General features: G+C 38.0%; 1 protein-coding gene across 1 annotated transcript in view; it reads left to right on the plus strand.

Annotated features, from left to right (window-relative positions):
* The first annotated feature begins 258 nt into the window (after positions 1–258).
* Positions 259–19800, plus strand: part of ADAMTS19 (ADAM metallopeptidase with thrombospondin type 1 motif 19) — a 228082-nt gene continuing 208540 nt past the window's right edge. The window contains exons 1-2 of the mRNA XM_058539839.1: positions 259–395; positions 1035–1711. Of these exons, the coding sequence (XP_058395822.1) occupies positions 305–395; positions 1035–1711 (768 nt within the window). The 5' untranslated portion in view covers positions 259–304. The remainder of the gene's footprint in view (positions 396–1034; positions 1712–19800) is intronic.

Raw genomic sequence — 19800 nt, forward strand, 5'->3', positions numbered from 1 at the left:
CCGGAAAATCCTGCAACGTCCAGAACACAGAAAATAGACTCATCACCTAATTCGCCAGGGAGCCGGAGCGCTGCGGGGCCGCGGCGCTGCCTGCCCCCGCTCCTCCCCCCACCCCACCCCCGCCCGTGCTCCGGCAGCCTCTCCGAGTCACACAGCACCCCCCCCCCCCCCCCCCCCGGCAGACAAAGGGCCTGGGCAAACTCGCCGCCCGGCCTCCTTGCGCTCCGGGGAGGCGGCGGCGCCCGCGGTGGATCGCGCAAGGAGGCGCGCGCGGGGCAAGGAGCCGCGGCCGCGGGAGCGCGGCATGGAGAAGAGCCGCGAGATGCGCCTGACTCACATCTGCTGCTACTGTCTCCTTTATCAGCTGGGGGTCTTGTCGAATGGGATCGTTTCAGGTAAGTTCTTCCGTGACTTTCGGCTTGCTTTCCAACTTCCTCAGCGGAGACCCAGGACGCATGGGTAGGCAGGGCTGGTGCAGCCCGTGCGCGGTGAGCAGGGCTCAGTGGGTAGCAGTAAAAACGAGCGTGCGGGTTTGGATGAAGGGGTGCACTCGCGAGTGAGGTGCACTTCTCCTGGTCTCATTTTAACCATCGTGAAATGATTAGTTTTCCTCTAATGAGAGTATTAATATTTGCAAAGTTACGTTTACAGCACCTGGAGGAAAACTGGAAAGTACATAAATTGATAGCGATGCTTTGCTCTGGCATGGACTTAAAAGCAGTTAGTTGCGCTGGAGTCTTCGCACCGGTTTTCCTTTCAACGACTGAGTGCTGTCATCAAACTTTGCTGCCCACTCCCTCTCCCCTCCCCCTTCACCCCCCCCATATAATCGTACTTTTATTTTGAAAATGCTAAAGTCTGTAATCTGATCGCAAGGCTTCAGGGGTTGCAAGAGTTTCAGGGGCTAGACGGGTGGTCTCCAACACATTAATGCGAGAGCCTTGTGTCTGTACGGAGTGTGAGCCTGGGAATGCTTGTGTTACTGGAACCGCGGCACTTTAAGCCCCGCACTTCTCTGTCTGCCCCGCCCGCAGGGCTGCAGTTCGCCCCCGACCGCGAGGAGTGGGAAGTCGTGTTTCCTGCACTCTGGCGCCGGGAGCCGGTGGACGCGGCGGGTGGCAGTGGGGGCAGCGCGGACCCGGGCTGGGTGCGCGGCGGTGTGGGCGGCGGAGGCGCCCGGGCGCAGGCGGCCGGCAGCTCACGCGAGGTGCGCTCCGTGGCCCCGGCGCCGCCGGAGGAGCCCACGGAAGGCCAGTCCGAGCCCCGGCCCCGGCCCCCGCCGCCGCCGCCGCCGCCGCCGCTGCTGCCAGGGGGCGAGGAGGACGAGGAGCTCGAATCGCAGGAGCTGCCGCGGGGATCCAGCGGGGCGGCCGCCCTGTCCCCGGGCGCCCCGGCCTCGTGGCAGCCGCCGCCACCCCCACAGCCGCCCCCGTCTCCGCCCCCGGCCCAGCCAGCCGAGCCGGACGGCGACGAGGTACTGCTGCGGATCCCGGCCTTCTCCCGGGACCTGTACCTGCTGCTCCGGAGAGACGGCCGCTTCCTGGCGCCGCGCTTCGCGGTGGAACAGCGGCCGAGTCCGGACCCCGGCCCCACGCGGGCCGCCGCCGCCCCGCGCCCACCCGCGCCGCCCGACGCCGCCTGCTTCTACACCGGGGCGGTGCTGCGGCACCCCGGCTCGCTGGCCTCTTTCAGCACCTGTGGAGGTGGCCTGGTAAGCGCCCTTCCTGCCCCGGCTCTCTGCCTCCCCCTGCCACTCCTCCCTCTCCCCGCGTACACCAGGCTGAGTTGCAGGCACCTCATCCCCTTCCAAAGTACTCTCTGAACTTCGCTCTAGTCTGCGCCACCACTCAGGAGTCCGCACCGTTTACCTCCCATGGAACATATCCAGGGCAGTCAGTGAATCTGGAGGCCAATTAGATGGATTAATAGCCTTCTCCTTCTAGATGCTTCTAAGTTTCTTCCAAATACTGTATGAAACTGTCTCCTTGTAACTCTTCCCACTGCTTTTACTACTGTCTGTTTTCCAAAATAAGCCCACCACGTGGTGTCTTTTAGGAGATTGGAAGACAACCAATCTGCTCACGCCTGAATCTCCTCAGTGTTTGCCCCCCACCCCAAGTTACTTATCTATTATCCCATAGTTTTTTTCATGTTCTACTTCAAAGTTGTCAGAACAGTTCTCTAGGGAATTACATTCTGACAGCTGTCTGGAATTTAAACACATCCACAACCAAACTGATCACCTGTTCGCTGCTAGGTGAGAGACAGGAGTTGAGAAGGAGTAAACTGAAAGACTGGGAGCTGTTGACTCATGGAGGATATTAGAATCCAGTCAGTGTTCCAAGGGTTATGGTTCTCTGATTTAACATTTTTTTCCCCAAGGCTTACATTTTATTTGGCAGTAGTTCCTTTTCCTCTCTCCACTCCATGGAGGAAAGTAGTGAGGGTGAGAGCCTTGCTAAGAGGCCTGCTGGAACTGGAAAGTAAAAGCCATTTGCTCTGTCGGAACAGTAGAGATCATCGTTTTTCCCCCCTCTGTCTTGACCTAGGGTTTGGGATAATTGTTACCTTCTGTAAGATGGCCTTCACTTTGTGGTAAAGTATACATAACAAAATTTACTATTTTAACCATTTTTAGATGTACAGTTCAGTGCTATTAGGTACATTTGCATTGTTGTGCAGCCATCATCACCCTGGCCTTTACTATTGGTTTAAGGCAAAACTCACAAAATATTGAGAACACCCATGTGATTTGTGGCTTCATTTTGCTGTTCCTAGTGAGCCATCGATGAAATCCACAAGGACTTGTCTGAAAGCAACCTGCTCATTTGGAGAAAAATCTGATAGTGATGAATAGCAGAACATATCAGCACAATCAAAGCCACCCAAAGCCATGAAATGGAAAAAGATGATTAAAAATCCAAACAAAATGAAACTGGAAATTTTTGCCTATGCCCTCCTAAGGTCCCATAGTCAAATGATGTAAATTGCTGGACAGGGCTATATTTTACCAGATGCTCATAATGATGAATATTCAAATATGGACATTTTTAGCCATGAGTGAAAAAAATTGGCATGGAAAAATTACATGCAAAGCTTTTAAAAATGTTTTTTGTGGAACTGATGTTTGAACACTTCACTGGGAGAAACATTTTGTGGGGATTTCATTGTCCACTAGTTTTTGGCCTGGGATTAAATAATTACATATAGAAAGTTCCTGGTGTGGTAGAAGCAATAGGGGATAAAGCATTTCACTGTGTTGAAATGTGGGCTTTTGGTCAGATTTTCCAAATGAGCTATGCCTTCTCTCCATACTTAAGGGAGCAAAGTTAGAATTATGAGTAGGTTTTTCATAGACTGAATAGGAGTTTGACATACCTCCCTGTTTATCATGTTGGACTTTTACTCACTTTTCCTATTAGCCACATCTGTATATGTTCTGAACTGGGAAGTCTTTGTTATTGAGGAAAACTGACTTTGCCAGCAATACAGTATAGCAGTCAGACTTTGAGGAGAAAGTTAGGCAGATAGCCAAGAATAGTGGGTTTGTTACTCCATGCCAACCCTTTTCCCTTATGGGAGTAGGTTAGGAAAGAGAGCATAATTTATTTGAGCTATGACATTGGTTTGTTTCCTGATGATTGACAAGTCCCTTACCTCTCCGGGCTTCAGTTTTCATAAGTAAAATGAGAGAATTGGATGATTTAATTAAAACTTAGATGATAGAATTAAAATTCTATTTGATATTACATGTATTCTAGGTCCTGCATTAGGGGATTACAGATTAGGAGAAGGACATCATATACAAGTAGATATGACACAGGTAGTCATGAAATGGTGACATATCAGCATGATGGATCAAATGTTATGCCCCAGGTAAAATCTCGCTTGAGGAGTTGGGGAAGGCTTCCCAAATCAGACAGAGTTTAACTGGATTTTGAAGCAGGGGGAGGCTTTCTCCAGGCAGAAAGAGGCTGAAAAGTGTTTTGGATAGAGGGAAAAGACTCAGTGGAGATGTGAAAGTACAGAGACTATCAAGGGAATAAAAAAAAAATCTCCTGTGACTAGGCCAGAAGATGCAATAAGGGGGAAATGATTCCAAAATGGTGAGATCAAAAGCCTTGTCTGCTAGAGTATGAGCTTCTTCTGTCTAACTTGATTATCACAGGACTACATTCTTGCTCCTCTATATTTCCAGAATTCTGGGATCCTGTAATTCTAACGTGAGGGATCATGATGTCTTTATATGAGGGTGAATTGTTTATAAATGTAACTGCCTTTAGTTCACAACAGTTTTTTCTTAGTTAATAAAAGCCTTCTGGTTGTTAGTTGCACAGAAAAGAGTAGGTCACTAAGAAGACCTTCCCTTCCTCTCACTCAATAGCTGGTTTTGCCTGTTGGTGCCTGAACTCCTCAAAACCTTTAGATTATTACGTATTTGAGAAGATCCAAAGTCTCTATCCAAGGAAATAGATCATCAGCTATCCAGTGTTACAAAGCGGTGAACATTTATAAGATTGGCCAATTCATTCTCCAGATATCAGTCTAACTTGTGCTGTGAAGAGGAAAGTGCTAGAATGAAGATTTTGGGTACAGGGACAGGTACTGCCTCTTCAAAATACTTAATCTTTTTGGATCTCATTTTCCCTATTTATAAAATGCTCAAATTGTACTTATATATCTAGCAATTGATGTGTGAAGTGTTCTTACTATTTGTTTCCTCTTATTAGTCTCTAATATTGAATGATAATCTTATTTGAGCCATATATTAGATCAGATAGGCACATAAATATCATAATGCTAATAAGCAATTAAACATTATTGAACAACTCCTTTGAGCAAGGCGTTGTGCAGATACAGAGAATACAAAAAGAAGATGGAGACTCCTTGGTTTTAAGGAGCTCCTCACCTGGCTTGCCAGGCACAAATGTAAACAGGGAAATACAGTAGGTTGAGGTATGTGCAAATGTAAGAGTGTCCCAAGGGCTCTGATGGTACTGTCTTATTCATCTCTTTTCATTTCCACGACATTGTAAGGTATCTAATTTTTAGAAGTCACTCAATAAAAATCACTGAATAAAATACAACAGATGCAGTACCTTATTATGTTTTAAATAACAATCTCCAAAAAATTAAAATACAAAAAAAAGCAACAAATTAAATTCCATGAAAGAGTGAAACAATTATGTTTGCTCAAAATTAATACATTTTTTTTAAAAAAGACATCTAAACACTGGGTCAAGGTAAACTAGGTCAGTACATACCTTGCTATGGTTCTCTTTAGATGGGCTATTGGAATGGCTATCAGTAACTTTTAGATTATTTTTCCAGGATGGTAAAGAGTGACTACTAAAACCGTCTACTTCAATTTAGAGTTTTATATACTAGTCATTTTGATTAGCTTTTGATACAGCCCTGTATAAATTCAATTTTTTTTTTCCAATTTATTCAAAGTATTCAATGCCATGGCAAGTTTTGAACACTTAAATATCTGGGAACGTCCATTTTGAACAAGGCACTTTATCCAGTATCAGTAGGAAAGCAGGAGGGGAGGGTGTCAGGACAGGAATGGGGGAGGGGTAGTGCATAACTGGGAGGACTGGGGTAGAAGTGGAATCAACATCCAAATAAACAAAGATTGCAGACTAATCTCACACATCTACCTCCTTCATTCAAGCCAAATCTTAGGAATGGCAGAAAAAGATATTCTAAACAAATCTAAAGCAGTATTATGAAAGAATGCTATCAGTACCTCAGACATCTTGAATATCTCCTGAAAGACTGAAAACAGTTTGGATTGGATTAGTGGAAAACGTAAAGACATTAGAAAACATCTGTGAATGGTGGGAGCTATGCCAGAGGGGCTGCTGCACATGCAGGGAAAGCAAATGCAGTGAGCAGAAGGGGGCCCCGGAACAACAGTGGCATCGGCTCTTTCTGGTGTCCAGTTATGCCAAGCACTGGAGGCCAAATGTGTGTCCCTAGGCAAGAGCAGAGAGAATAGAGGCAGAGCTTTCCTGGGCACGTGAGTGACACCGGAGGATAGAGAGTCTCCACTCTCAACAGATGAGGTATTGGCTCCTTGCACCCAGTAGAAGATCCCACCTGTGTCTCCAGATAACTGGAGGACAGCTGGGTAACTGAACTAGTCACAGCAGATAGGTGAGCAGGGAGACCAAAAAGAGATGAGCTGACACCCAAGAATATCACACGTTTAAGAAAATAAACCATATAAAAGAGAGCCATCAAACTCTGGTTAATTAATATATGAAGCAACAGAATTAATAGAATAAATAGAATACTTTAACAGAAGAGTAAGAGCAGATATATATTCAGGGAAAAAATAAATTCAAAAACACAAGAACAGCTGCTATCCAGAAAAAACGATTAGATGCAATGAAGCTACAATTATATGATCATTAGAATGAAAAACCCCATAGATAAACTGATAAGTAAATTTCTGACCTAGAAGATCAAACCCAGAAATTATCCCAGAACAAATGGATGCAAAATATTAAAGAAAAGTTGTCAGCCGTGAATCATAGATCTAAACGGTCCAAATTTCTCTAACAGAAATTTATTTTTAAAAATAGGTTAAAGGATAGAATTTTAAAAATGCATGCAAATGTACCCTAAACATTTAATTCTAATTTAAATACCAAAATATACATTCTTCAGCCAAGCTTTGAATGTGAGGCCAGATACTACTCCTCTGAGTATAGAATAGATAACTGGTGTTCCAGGTGCGCCTTACTCAGCATGCACCAAAACCAATTTCCAGTATAGATTTCTGTATTTGGAAGAAAAATTAAAGACAAATGCATGGCAATTTATGTGTGGAATCCTGGACTTTTAAAATTTTCAAATCTTTTACAGTTGTTTCATCCCAAATAAAATTAGAGCAATTTTTTTTAGCAACTTACCTTTCTTAAATTTTTCCAAAATTTTCATGGAATCAGAGACATCTTTGCACTCATGTTTCACTGGCTTTAATATTTAGTGTATGGTTAAATTATGTAATTACAAAGTGTGACTACATGTGTTCTGACAAATACAGCTAACTCTTGGTAAACATACAAGAGGAATGGTGGAAATAATGTGAGCAGTAAGATAGGAGAGGAATCTACTAGTTGTCAGCATTCAGCCTGCTGCATGCCTCAGTGATCATATTTTCTGGATAGTGTGAAGAGTGTTATTTAATGCAATGATTTGAGTTGAATTGGTTGATATAACCAATATTGGTTAGGTAGAGGTTAAGAGGGATTTTTTTGTATCAGAATCAGATTTATCAGAAATAAAGGAAGACACATACCTTCAGATTGAATGACCCACCACCAAACTCGAAGTGCCATAACTAAAGAGAGACCCCAGATACATTAGATACATTAGAAAATCAAAGATAAAGAGAAACATTCTATAAGTTCAATAAAGAAAAGATTATCCGCAGTGGAATGAGCGTCAGATTGAGGTTAGAGATTGAATCAGTAACACTGGACACAGGAGGACCATGAGTTGATAGCTTCAGAGTTCTGCGGAGATGTGACTTTGAATCTTGGACTCAGCCAAAGTACCATTCAAACCTAAAGACAAAATAAAATCATTTCCAAAATTGTAAGGACCCAAACTTTGCCACACAGAACCTCTGAAAAGGTATGCAAGGAAATGTCTTCCTCCAACACGCCTTCCCCAGTTATCACTCAGTGTTCTTTCCTAGAGGTAGCTGGGGATATTAGTTTCTAGTGTATGATCTACAGGTAGTTGATGCATAAACAAATAAATATGAATATGTAAATATACAGCATTTTAAACCCACATTGTTTACACACACACACACACACACACACACACACGTGAGATTATCACATGAATGCATAGAGATTCTCCTTTCTTTGATAGTTCCATTTTATCTGATTGCAAGTATGTGCCATAATCTACTTAATCAGTTTGGTGTTGATGTACATTTGATGGATCCTAATATTTTCCTATTATGAACAGTGCTAAATATATAGGACTCTGTAGATATGCCGTTTTGCCTATGTAACGTTTGTCTGTGTCAGAGGGCATTTGTGTTGGTAAATTGGGGAGATATTACCTGACTGCATCCCATAGAGATGGTGCCACTTTACACTCAGGCCTGCAGAGTATGCGAGTGTGTCTTTCCCTATGTTGTTACCAATATGTGTGTTTTAAAAATTTTGATCTATGTGAAATCTAATAGGCAAAAAAATATTATCTCAATGTAGTTTTACTTTTTTTTGTGTTATTGGTGAGCGTGAGTGACTTTTCATATTTCTGTTCTCATTTCCTTTCCTATAAACTTTCTGTTCATAACTTCTACTCATTTTTCTATTAGGTTTTTGGTTTTTTTCATTTCTAATTCCAGAGCTCTTTTTATATTAGTATTTTAAAAAGACAAATGTTAATAGCAAAATAATACATGCTAGGTATAGAAAATTTAGAAAATAATTGAAATAAGTCATCTATAATCTTACCATCCATAGATAATCACTGTTAACTTTTTAGTGGCTATACTGAAAGGAAATATAAATATCAAATAAACAATCACAGTTTTTTTTCCAAATTTATTGGTAAGCTAGGAAAAGCAAATTTTTTCCAACATCATTTTTGGTTCATAAGATTGGCACAAATTATGCAGATCGATAATATCCAGTGGGCACGCTTGGGGAATGCATAATCTTACACATTGTAGGAGAGTAAATTGGTAAAGGCTTTTGTTCTGTATATGTTAAAGTTTTAAATGTGCTTACCCTTCCTTTTACCAATTCTGCTTGTAGGTATCAATTTTAGAGGAATATTCATATTTGTGCAAAAGATTTACATATAAGCCTATTCATTGTGGCATTTTCTTCAAGAGCAGAAGCCTATAAATAGTCATCAGTAGTGGGCTAGTTACGTCTGTATAGTGTGATGAATGCCCAGAGAACAGAAAGTTAAAAGAAATAGTTCCTTGCTTCAAGGAGTTTACAGTCTTGAAGGAACTGTTTCTTTGCCTCAACTTCTTGTCCTCCCTGTGCTGGTCACAGTTCTTGGATTTAGTAAGTGCGCCATGTCTCCTTATTGACTTTAAGTCTACGTCTCTTTAAGGCATCCAGTTTAAAATTTAGAATGGCATGGATGATCATGGTCATGGTGATGGTGACACATGGGAGAAGTTTCTGTATTTAGAGTGGGGCAATAGGCAGATACTCCAATTTTTTTTAAGGAGGTGGTATGGTGAATTCTCATAAAAAGAATCATCATGCTGATGGAATAAGTGACATTGTGCATTAAACTTTAATAAACTCTTTAATCATGTATTAATCTATGTCTTAGTGTCCTGAGAGAATTTGGGCATGGACCAAGTTTGTGAGAAGAAATTTAATAATATTTCTTTATTTAATTATATTTATTTTTTATTAATATTATATATTTGAAGTTTATTAGATGAATCATAAATATAGTATACTTTTTTAAATCAAGAAATTCTTTATAGGAGTCTTAAAATATTTTTTATGCAACACTAAAACAGAGGACATTTTTATTGAGCTCATATACAGTTGAATGTTTCCACTTAATTGCGATTACATTTTTACCCCAGATGATTTTATGACTGTGTTTGCAAAGTAAAGAATAATTAGAGGAGTTCCAGGTTCTTGATAGATGGGAAGTGTATTAAGTTAGGGAAGTAATCTTGATATATTTTAAGGCAATGGGAGAGCCACTGGTCCCTTTTGGATTATGATTTGGGGGGTTTCCTGAAAGGAAGTTTTAAGATTCCCTCAGCCAAGTGAGGACCATAATTTGATGCAGAGTGCATTTAGGGTGCAACCATAGCGAGCACATCATCTTGTCTCCAACTCATCTTTATTCTAATGCCAAGCCCTAGACTGAGAGAAGTGAGAAAGTGGGAACTCAGCCATTTCAATGCTACTCAGAAGTTTGTACAGAATTATTGCATGGTGGTGCTGGGAAGGCCCTTGGGGATTAGATAGTTTAGTACTTGCCTTTTCCAGCAAGAGAAACTTGATTTCATTTTATAATTAATGTACTTATATCTGCAATAAATTCTTAACTGTTTAGGCTTTAACTCAGATGACCAGGGAATGGAGCTGATGAGCTCAGGCCAATTTTGGCACGTTAAACAGCTTCTGCTTTCCTATTGCTTTCCATTTAAAAAAAATAAGATCTAAGTATATATTTTTTTCTTCACAAGCACATAATGTTATTTTGCCCCAGATTTTTTTTTAGTCCTCTTAACGTCTGCCTGGCTTCGCCTAAAGTATATGACTACTTTCTGCAGTGAGCTCATATCATCAGATCTTTGCTTATGCTTCTTGATGCCCTGTTTCTTAAAGTCTGGTATGCAGGTACCTGCATCAAAATCATGGCAGTGGGGATGAGGTAGAAGGAGTTGAGGATTCTCTGTTTAATATATACCTCCTGTTCTTACCTTTAACATCCTCCCAGGAACCCACTCAGATGCCATTGAACTAGAAAGGATTTTAAGAATTGCAGATTATTATTCAACAGGCTATAAATATGAACTAGTTGGGAGATTATATAATGGGACCTTAATGCCAATCTGAATGTTTTCCTACTCTTTAGGTGAAAAAGTATACAAACGTTGAAATGTCTGTTCAAATCTTTTGCCTATTTTAAATTAGGTTTTTTTGTCTTTTTACTGTTTAGTTTTAAGAGTTCTTTATGTACTCTGGACGTAAATTCTTTGTCAGACATATGATTTGCTAATGTTTTCTTCTAGTCTATGAGTTTCTATTAATTTTCTTAATGGTGTCTTTTAAAGCCAATTTTTATAAATTTTGAACAAATCCAGTTTATCACTTTTTTTCTTTCACGGAATGTGCTTTTGGTGTTGTATCCCAGACTTCTGTGTCTAACTCAAAGTCACATAGACTTTTTCCTGTGTTTTCTTCCATAATTTCGGTTTTTACATTAAGGTCTATGACTCGTTTTGAATTAGTTTTTGTGTATGATGTAAGAAAACGGTCTAAATTAATCTCTTTGCATGTATATATCCAATTATCTCTCAGCACCATTTGCTGAAAAGACCATCTTTGCCTCGTGAAATACCATAGAACTTTTGCCAAATGTCAATCATAAATAGGTTTACTTTTGACCTATTAATTCTCTTCTTTTTATCTATATGTTTATCCTAATGTCAATACCATACTGTCTTGGTTTATACAGCTTTATAATATGTTTTGAATTCAGGAAATGTAAGTCCTTTAACTTGGATTTCCTTTTTCAACACTGTTTTGGCTATCCTGTATCCTTTGCATCTTTATATAAATTTTAGGATTAGATTGTCAATATCTGCAAAGAATCTGCTGGGACTTTGATAGGGATTGTGTTTAAGGATAATTTTGGGATAGTTTTCATCTTAAACAATACAAAAGCTTTTTTTTGCTATCTGGAGATGATTATTACTAGAGCAATTGTTTAGGGATATTTTTGAACGCTCTGTTGATTAATAAGGAACAAAATTAGCTACTGATAGCCCATATTATAATGGACAAGATTTAAAATTCATAATGGATTTATGAGAACAGTTAATCAAAGCCACTCATTTGGAGTTATACAAATAAGGTATACAAAATAGTAAGTTATACAATTAGTTAGCGTCTTTGCAGGATTAAGACAGGAATCCAGGTATCGGACTCTGGTGTTGTTTCATATATCCCACTGCTGTGAAAAAGACCAAAGTTGTTAGGGCCATGGTTCAAATCAAGTAAACAAATAAATACAAACAAATTCCAGTATAGTACCTTTTATTAAAAACCAAATCAATACGCTTTCTTTGGTAATGTGAATTTAGATAGATGTCTTCATGATTCAGAAAACTTTAAGGAAATAAAGGCCCTTAGTAATTAATCTTTTGTTGTTAGTGCCATTGAGTTGATTCCAACTCTTTAGCGACCCTGTGTACTGCAGAGCAGAACCTGGCCCAGTCTTGTGCCATCCTCTCACCTTCTGGCGCTATATCAGATAATGCTCTGCTGTTATTCATAAGGTTCTCACGACCAGTTGTTTTGGAAGTGGGTGGCCAGGTCCTTCTTCCTAGTACATCTTAGGTCTGGAAGCTCTCCTGAAACCTGTCTGCCGTGGGTGACCCTGCTGGTATTTGAAATACCCGTGGCGTAACTTTCAGCATCACAGCAACATGCAGCCGTCACAGTATGACAACCAACAGACAGGTGGTATGGTTCCTTGAGCAGGAAATGAACCCAGGCCACTGTGGAGAGCTGAATCTTAACCACTAGGCCATCAAGGTTGGCTAGATAAAGTTAATCTTTAAGACATTAATCTAATAATGATATAAAGAAGCCTAGTAAAGAATAGAAAAACTGTATTTAGTTAATTTCAATAGATAATTTTCCACATTTTAGCAGCTCTTACATAGGAGTGTGTCATAACACTGATAGCATCTTGGAATTGATAAAATTTGATATGAGGGCAGTTTGGACTTGGTGTCATTTTAGGAAATGAATGTTTATGAAGGCCTAGTTGCAACTGTTTTCTTGGAAAAACTTGGCTCAGGAAATAAAAGAGAATGATATCTGATATATTTAAATCTTTGGTTTTGAATAATAATGTGTAGAGATATGCACAGGAAAGCTTGATAGTTTTTTTTTAATGTGCTCTAATTTTTTTCTGCTTAAATGGACTATAGGTCAGGATTAAACTAAATTCTCATCCCTGTAAGTCTTATATTAAATCTGAGCTTTGAGGAATGAAATGATGGCCCAAGAATTCTATTAGGAGAGATGCTTTAGAGTTGGCAGAGGAAATTGGACAAGACATACATACAAATATCACTTGAAAGTTAGGTCCAAATCTTAGCTGGTAAAATGGTAAATTATACAAATATATTTGATAACTAATTTAATTCTCATGATTGTTTATTCTGCATTTTCAGTTGCTATAGTTACTTCTCCTTATCAGGTTCCAAGAGTTAACGTAATCTGTGTGAACTGACATGACCTTCCTATGAGGGAGGTAGAGTCATGAAGACAGTCAGTGGGTGGAAAGATAAAAGAGGAGAATTAAATCCACTGATGCATAGAGTGTGTTTTAAGCTTAAGATTATGGAAACCCCTTATTTCTATGTGAAGTGCTTTTGGAATAACATACTAAAGCGTCCTTGGGGATAGCCTAACACTGCACATTAATATGGTTAAAAGGTCTCCAAAGCATTAGCCTAAAGTTAGCTCAGTTGTAGTATTTTAGTAAGTGTTCTAATAACTTGGCTGCTCTTGCCTTTGGCTGTGGAGTCTCCGCAAGTGCACAGTGTCCAATTTTTGGGTGCTTGGTCACATGGTCTTACGGGTTCTGAACCTATTAATAACTCACCATAGGCTTGTAAGAGGATACATCAGACTCTATATTGGAACTGCATAATCAACTGTCTACTTAATCCTTCTCTCATTTCTTTCCATTACCTATTCCTCCAGAAGATACACATTCAGTCCTGTGTTCATTGCTTATATCCTTTCCTGTTCCCATAATTCTGAAATGGATTTCAATAAATTAGTTTTGGAGAGTTAAAAAATAATGCAATATAAGTGAAAGAGAAAACAGTGGAGGACCACTGTAATAATATAAATGGTTATAATCATGACAATGACATAGGTTTTAAAAGTATTTTACAGTTTATAAATTGCATTTACAAAATATTTTGGTTGTAGTATGTTTATACATTTTTAGAAAATAAGTGACCTGCTCAAACAAATGCTTACGTGTGAATTTAGTTTTTATAAACTGAATTATATTTTAAGGGCCCTATAGAATGTAGCTGTGTAAGGGAAACCTATTGTGATTTTTTTTTTGTAAATAAAATAGAACAAATTTCTTTTGGAAATGCCTGATGTTTTACCTTATAATAATTTAGGATACTCATTATATGTTTTGAAAGTTCATAAACTTTACATATGAAAAATAAGAACAGCTTTCTATACCATGGCAGTGGCAGATAGTAAATGACAAGAAACATACCTGCAAGAAATAGAAAGGTACTACAGTCTTCCACTAATCATGCCTACAAGGGCAGGAAGCAAGTGACACCTCCACATTTTTCTTTATCAAATCAATAAAGAAAAATCAGTGAATGGACATGCGCTATTTCTATTTGTATCAGTTTAAAAAAACAAAGACTTGAGGCCCAGAATATAATAGCTACTATTTATTAAGCACTACTATGTCATACACGTACTGCCATAAGACATGGCTAATTTTCATAGAAACCCACTAAGATACATGCTGTCAGTCGATTTTATAGATAAGGATGCTGAAGCTCATGGAGATTGATTAAATCACCCAAATCAGGCCACTGGTAAGGCCTGGAGGTGAAATTTAAAGCCACGTGAGTGTGCGTGTGATAAAAATATTTAGTTGCTTCAGTTTTATTTATTGGAGATGTATAACATTCACATCATTTTAATTCTTTGACCCAAGGTATGGGGTAGAAATTGACATGGAGTAGATATAGGAATAGAATTTGGCATAGTAGAAATTACCGATTTTTAATATAATCTGTCTTCTCTTTCTCCATCTAGTTCCTGTCTTGTATTAGTACTCTTGTAGTTTTAAAGCAAGAAATTAGAACACAGTAGAAGGATTTTCTTTAAAATATGCCTGACAGAATCCAATACCGTTAACACTTCTAGAAGTGAAGAATTTATTAATTTCACCTGCCAGTTTCATTGTTGGAGAATTCTGTTGTTGGAAAACCCTGGCATCTTGGAATTAATTTTGGTTTTGGTCTTTGGAATACACAGAATGCTGTATCTCTCTTGTGATAGACAGCAATGACACTGGCAACAGCTACAAACGACAGTGATAATTTATGAATCAATTAAGTTTTGGGCACTGTTCCTTGTGGTTTTTGATAGTTACATGATTAAATTTTACAGTGACCCAGTGAGGAAGATGTTATTACACCCATTTTGTTGATTAGGCAGTTGAGTAATTTACCTAAAGTCGCCAAGGAAGTAAGCTGGGGATCAAATCCAGGTCTGCCTGAGTTCAAAGCTAATACTCTTCATAGAAGTGCTTTGAAGACTGGGTTCTGCAGAACTATATAATTCTCAAGTATTGTCTCAGGAATTGCCATGTTTCAGGTTTTATGGTAAAGTGAAGTGAAGGAAAGGGTTAGGAGTAGAAGGTAAATGTCAGTCTCTTCACCCTAACTTTGATGTGATCCGCTCTGTTGTTTTCTCTTTAATATATTATCACTTTCTATTATATTTGGTTTGAAAAAGTGTCCAAGTGGAATAGAAAAGTTTAAAAACAATTGGAACTTCCACTTCCAGACATGGTGAAATAGGAACTAGAAAATTAGACAAAATACTCAAAGAATCAATGGTTTTTCAGGCATTGGACAAAAGGTAGCACATGGCAGTAATCCCTGAGAGAAGAAACAAATGAGAAATCTGTGCATATGTCCCAGCTTACAGCCTGAAAGAGGCTCTAGGCTGCAGTGCTGAGAGGGAACAAAAATAGAGCCCAGCATTCTTGTTGAAAGAAAAGACAGGGTTTGGATTTGCGAGATGCCAAGGAAGCTAGAATTTGCAGAAGAAATACTAAAGGAGAGGAAGCAGTGCATAAAGAGAGCCCTTATGATCTGCAGAGGGTTCCTCTGGAGTATTTAGCTCAATACTGGTCTAATTGACATTTGTAGAACATTCCACCCTACACCCCAGAATACACTTTATTTTTCCAGTGCACAGAGGATATATTCCAATATAATACCTTATTCTAGGCCATAAAATATGTTTCATTAATCTTAAGGGAAATGATGTAGTACAAAGTAAGTTTTCTCCAACAAAATTAAATTAGAAATCAATAAGAGAAAGATATTTGGGAAATCCTCAAATATTTGGAAATGAAATAATACACTTCTAGATAACATATAGGTTAAGGAATAAATCACAAAGAAAATTAGAAAATATTGGGAACTGAATGGAAATTAAATACAACATATAATTTGTGGAATGCAACTAAAGTGTGCATAGGGGAAAATGTATAGAATTAAATACATATAAAATAAAAAGAGACAAGATCTCACATCAGTGACCTAAGCTTATACTTGAAGAAAGTAGAAAAAGAAGAGCAAATGAACTCCAAATGAAGCAGGAGGAGGAAATAAAAATAAGAGCCTGTATCAATGAAAAACAGAAAAGAACACTAACAGGGAAAATTACTCAAATCAAAAGTTGGTGCATTGAAAAAGTCAAAATAATTGATAAACTTCATATTCATCAAGAAAAAAAAGATAGAAAACATAAGTGCCCAATTTAAATAACGAGAGTGATGACATCATTACAGATACAACAGATATGAAAGGGATAATGAGCGAATATAATGAACAACTTTGTGACAGTAAATTCAGCAACTTAGAGGAAATAGACAACGTGAAAACCACAAAACACCAGAGCTCATGAAGAAAATTTAGTAAATCTGAATAGCATTATTTCTTATGAGAAATTAATTTGTAGTTAAAAATCTTTCCACAAAGATAATACCAGGCAAAGATGGCTTACCTCATGAATTCTATCAAACACTTAAGGATGAAATAATACCAACTCTACACAAACTCTTCTAGAAAATAAGAGGAATGACACTCTACACAATTTGTTTTATGAGGCAGTTTTATCCTGATTCCAAACTAGACAAAAACATTACAAGAAAACTACAGACCAATATCCTTTATGAATATAGTTGTAAAAATCCTTAACAAAAATTTTGTATGAATCAAATTTAGCAACATATAAAAGATTATCCCAGTAATATAAAGTTGTTTTGACTTTTAAAAATCTGTGTAATTCACCATGTTATCAGAATAAAAAGGAAAAAACATGATCATCTTAGTAGATGCAGAAAAATAATTTGACAAAATTAAACACTCATTCATGATAAAAGCTGTCAGAAAACTAAAGTAGAAGGAAACTTCCTTAACTTGATAAAGGGCATCTATGAAAACCATACAGTGAATACGATACTTAATCACAAAATACTGAATACTTTCCACTAAGATATGGAACAAAGCAAGAATATCATTATTTGTATTCTTCATTGTAATCGAGGTCTAGTGCAATAAGGCAAGAAAAATAAATAAAAGGCATTCAGATTGTAAAGGAAGAAGCAAATTTATCTTTATTCCTAGATAACATGATGGTTTCCATCCTAAGGAATCTACAAAAAGCAGCTAAAACTGATGAGTGAGTTTAGCCAGATTGCAGGATATAAGGTACATGTACAAATATCAATTATATTTCTTTATAATACCAATGAATGATTAGAAATTGAAATTTTAAAAATACTATTATAATGTCATCAAAATATGAAATACTTAGACATAAACTTAAGAAAATATGTGCTGTACCTGAATATTGAAAATTATAAAACATTGCTGACACATTAGAGAATACCTAAATAAGTGGAGAACTATACCAAGTTCATTAATCAAAAAACTCAGTTTTGTTAAGATGCCAATTATTCCAAAATTTATTTATAGATTTCACATACTCGTAATTTAAAAAATCAGACTTTTTGGGTAGAAGCTGACAAGCTGATTTTAATATTTATGGAATTGCAAAGGACTTGGAAAAGCCAAAACAATTTTGAAAAGAGCAAAGTTGGCAGTCATATGCTGTCTTACTGAAGCAATACTGTAAAGCTTCAGCAAAGAAGATGATCAGGTATTAACACAAAGTCAGGCATATAGAACATAACAGAGAATACAGAAATAGATCTCCTCATATGTGGCTAATTGATTTTTTAATAAAGTTACTGACGTATTCAATGGGGGAAATTCTGCTCTTTGACAAATGGTACTAGAAAAATTAAATATTCATATGGATACAATGAATCTTGACACCTACCTCACACCAGCCACAAATATTAATTTGAATGGATCATAAACCATTAGGAGAAAAATTAGGAAATAATCTTTACTACTTGGGCATAGGAAAAAAGTGTTTTAGGTAGGACACAAAGCTATAACCATAAAAGAAAAAAAATTGATAATTTGGACATCTTCAATATTAAAACCTTCCTTTCAAGTGACACTGGCATGAAAATGAAAAGACAATACCCAGAGTGGGAGAAAATATTTACACATAAAAATATATCTGATAAAGCTCTTGTTTCCAGAATATGTAACAAACTCTTCATTATAAGAAGTCAGACAGTTAAAAATGGGCAAAATATTTGAGCAGACAGTTCACTAAAGAAGATATTCAGAAGGAGAATAAACTCATGAAAAAGATGCTTAATATTATTACTTATTAAAGAAATGCAAATTAAACCACGTGAAATACCACTACACACCCAATAGAATGACTAATATTAAAATGACTGACAATTTTCAAAGGTGACCAGCATATGGAGCTACTAAAACTCTCATAAACTGGTGGAATGAGGCAAAATGGTAGAATTACTTTGGAAATCATTTTGTCATATTCATTTAAAGTTTAATGTACTAACCATTTCAACTAGCAATTCCACTCCGAGGTGTTTACCCAAGAAATAAAAACAAATGTCCACATAAAGGCACTCAAATGTTCATAGTGGCTTTATTCACAAGAACCCAAAACTGGAAAACAAACAAATTATGGTATATTCATGCAGTATTCATGAATTCTACTCAGCAAAAAAAGTACTAATTCATTCTACAAAATGGATAAAAGATGGAAGCTAAACACAAAAAACCCTGCATTTGCCTAATTCTAATTCCATTAGTCTGAAATTCTAGAAAGACAAACAAAAACCAAAACCAGAAAAACCCCAAACCCAAAGCAACAGACTGTACTTCCTCATCATGCAGTCTTTCACCTGTGACAGCCTGACCACCCTCTAATTGCTAGTCTCATGCTCCCAGAGTAAACATCACAAATGTGTTTGACAATTCCCTACCCTTCTGAGGGTGGTGGTCCAGGTGTAGTCTGATAGAAGTTACAGTGAAACTGTTACCTTTCTTAACCTAGACCGTGCATTTCAGGTGATGCAGTCTCAGATTCTTAGCTTGTTTAGTTTACATTTCACATTGCCTTCTTTTACAATTCTTTTTAAGATTCAAAAAAATAATGATTACTTATTGTAAGGTATTAAAACAATGCAGAAGTAAATGTATAGAAAATCCCGAATCCCAAAACCCTCAAATTCTCTAGCCGTTACTTCAGATACCAGTTTGATGTGTTTTCATCAAGATCTTTCCTAAGGACTTATAGACACTGTATATAAACATGATACACGTGTTACTGAGGGCCTTCTGCCCCTCAGATCTTCAGGAAATTCCTTGAAGCCCCACATTCCTTAGCTCAGGAGGGTCTAAGTTCCTGACTTAAGATTTCTGTTAGAGCTTGAGGTAAAGATGAAGAGTCCTTTCTGAGCTCCCTGCCTTGTGCTACATCTGCATGTGCTGCCTTTGTTTGCTCCATGACAACCTGCATAGAACATTCGACTGCTTCACTCTTTTCTGCATAAATATCTTCACACCAATCATTTCAGGAATTCTAGGGAATTCAGATAAGACTTGGGGAATTGTGGACTGGAGAGACATTCAAGGGCCTTCTAGTACCTCCTTGTCTCTCAAGCTTTCTCCCCTATCCATCTCCACTTTCCCTCCCTCTTTTCTTCCAGGATTGTTTCCAGATGTTCTGAATTCTTCACTCTCTATTATACAGACTGTTTACCTCTCCCTTTCTCTCATCCAAGAAGCTTTTTATAGCAAATCCATCAAACTACATAGGAAAAACAAAGGGCGTTCAATCAACCAGACTC

This window comes from Diceros bicornis, chromosome 1 (assembly GCF_020826845.1).
Source record: "Diceros bicornis minor isolate mBicDic1 chromosome 1, mDicBic1.mat.cur, whole genome shotgun sequence".
NCBI lineage: Eukaryota > Metazoa > Chordata > Mammalia > Perissodactyla > Rhinocerotidae > Diceros > Diceros bicornis.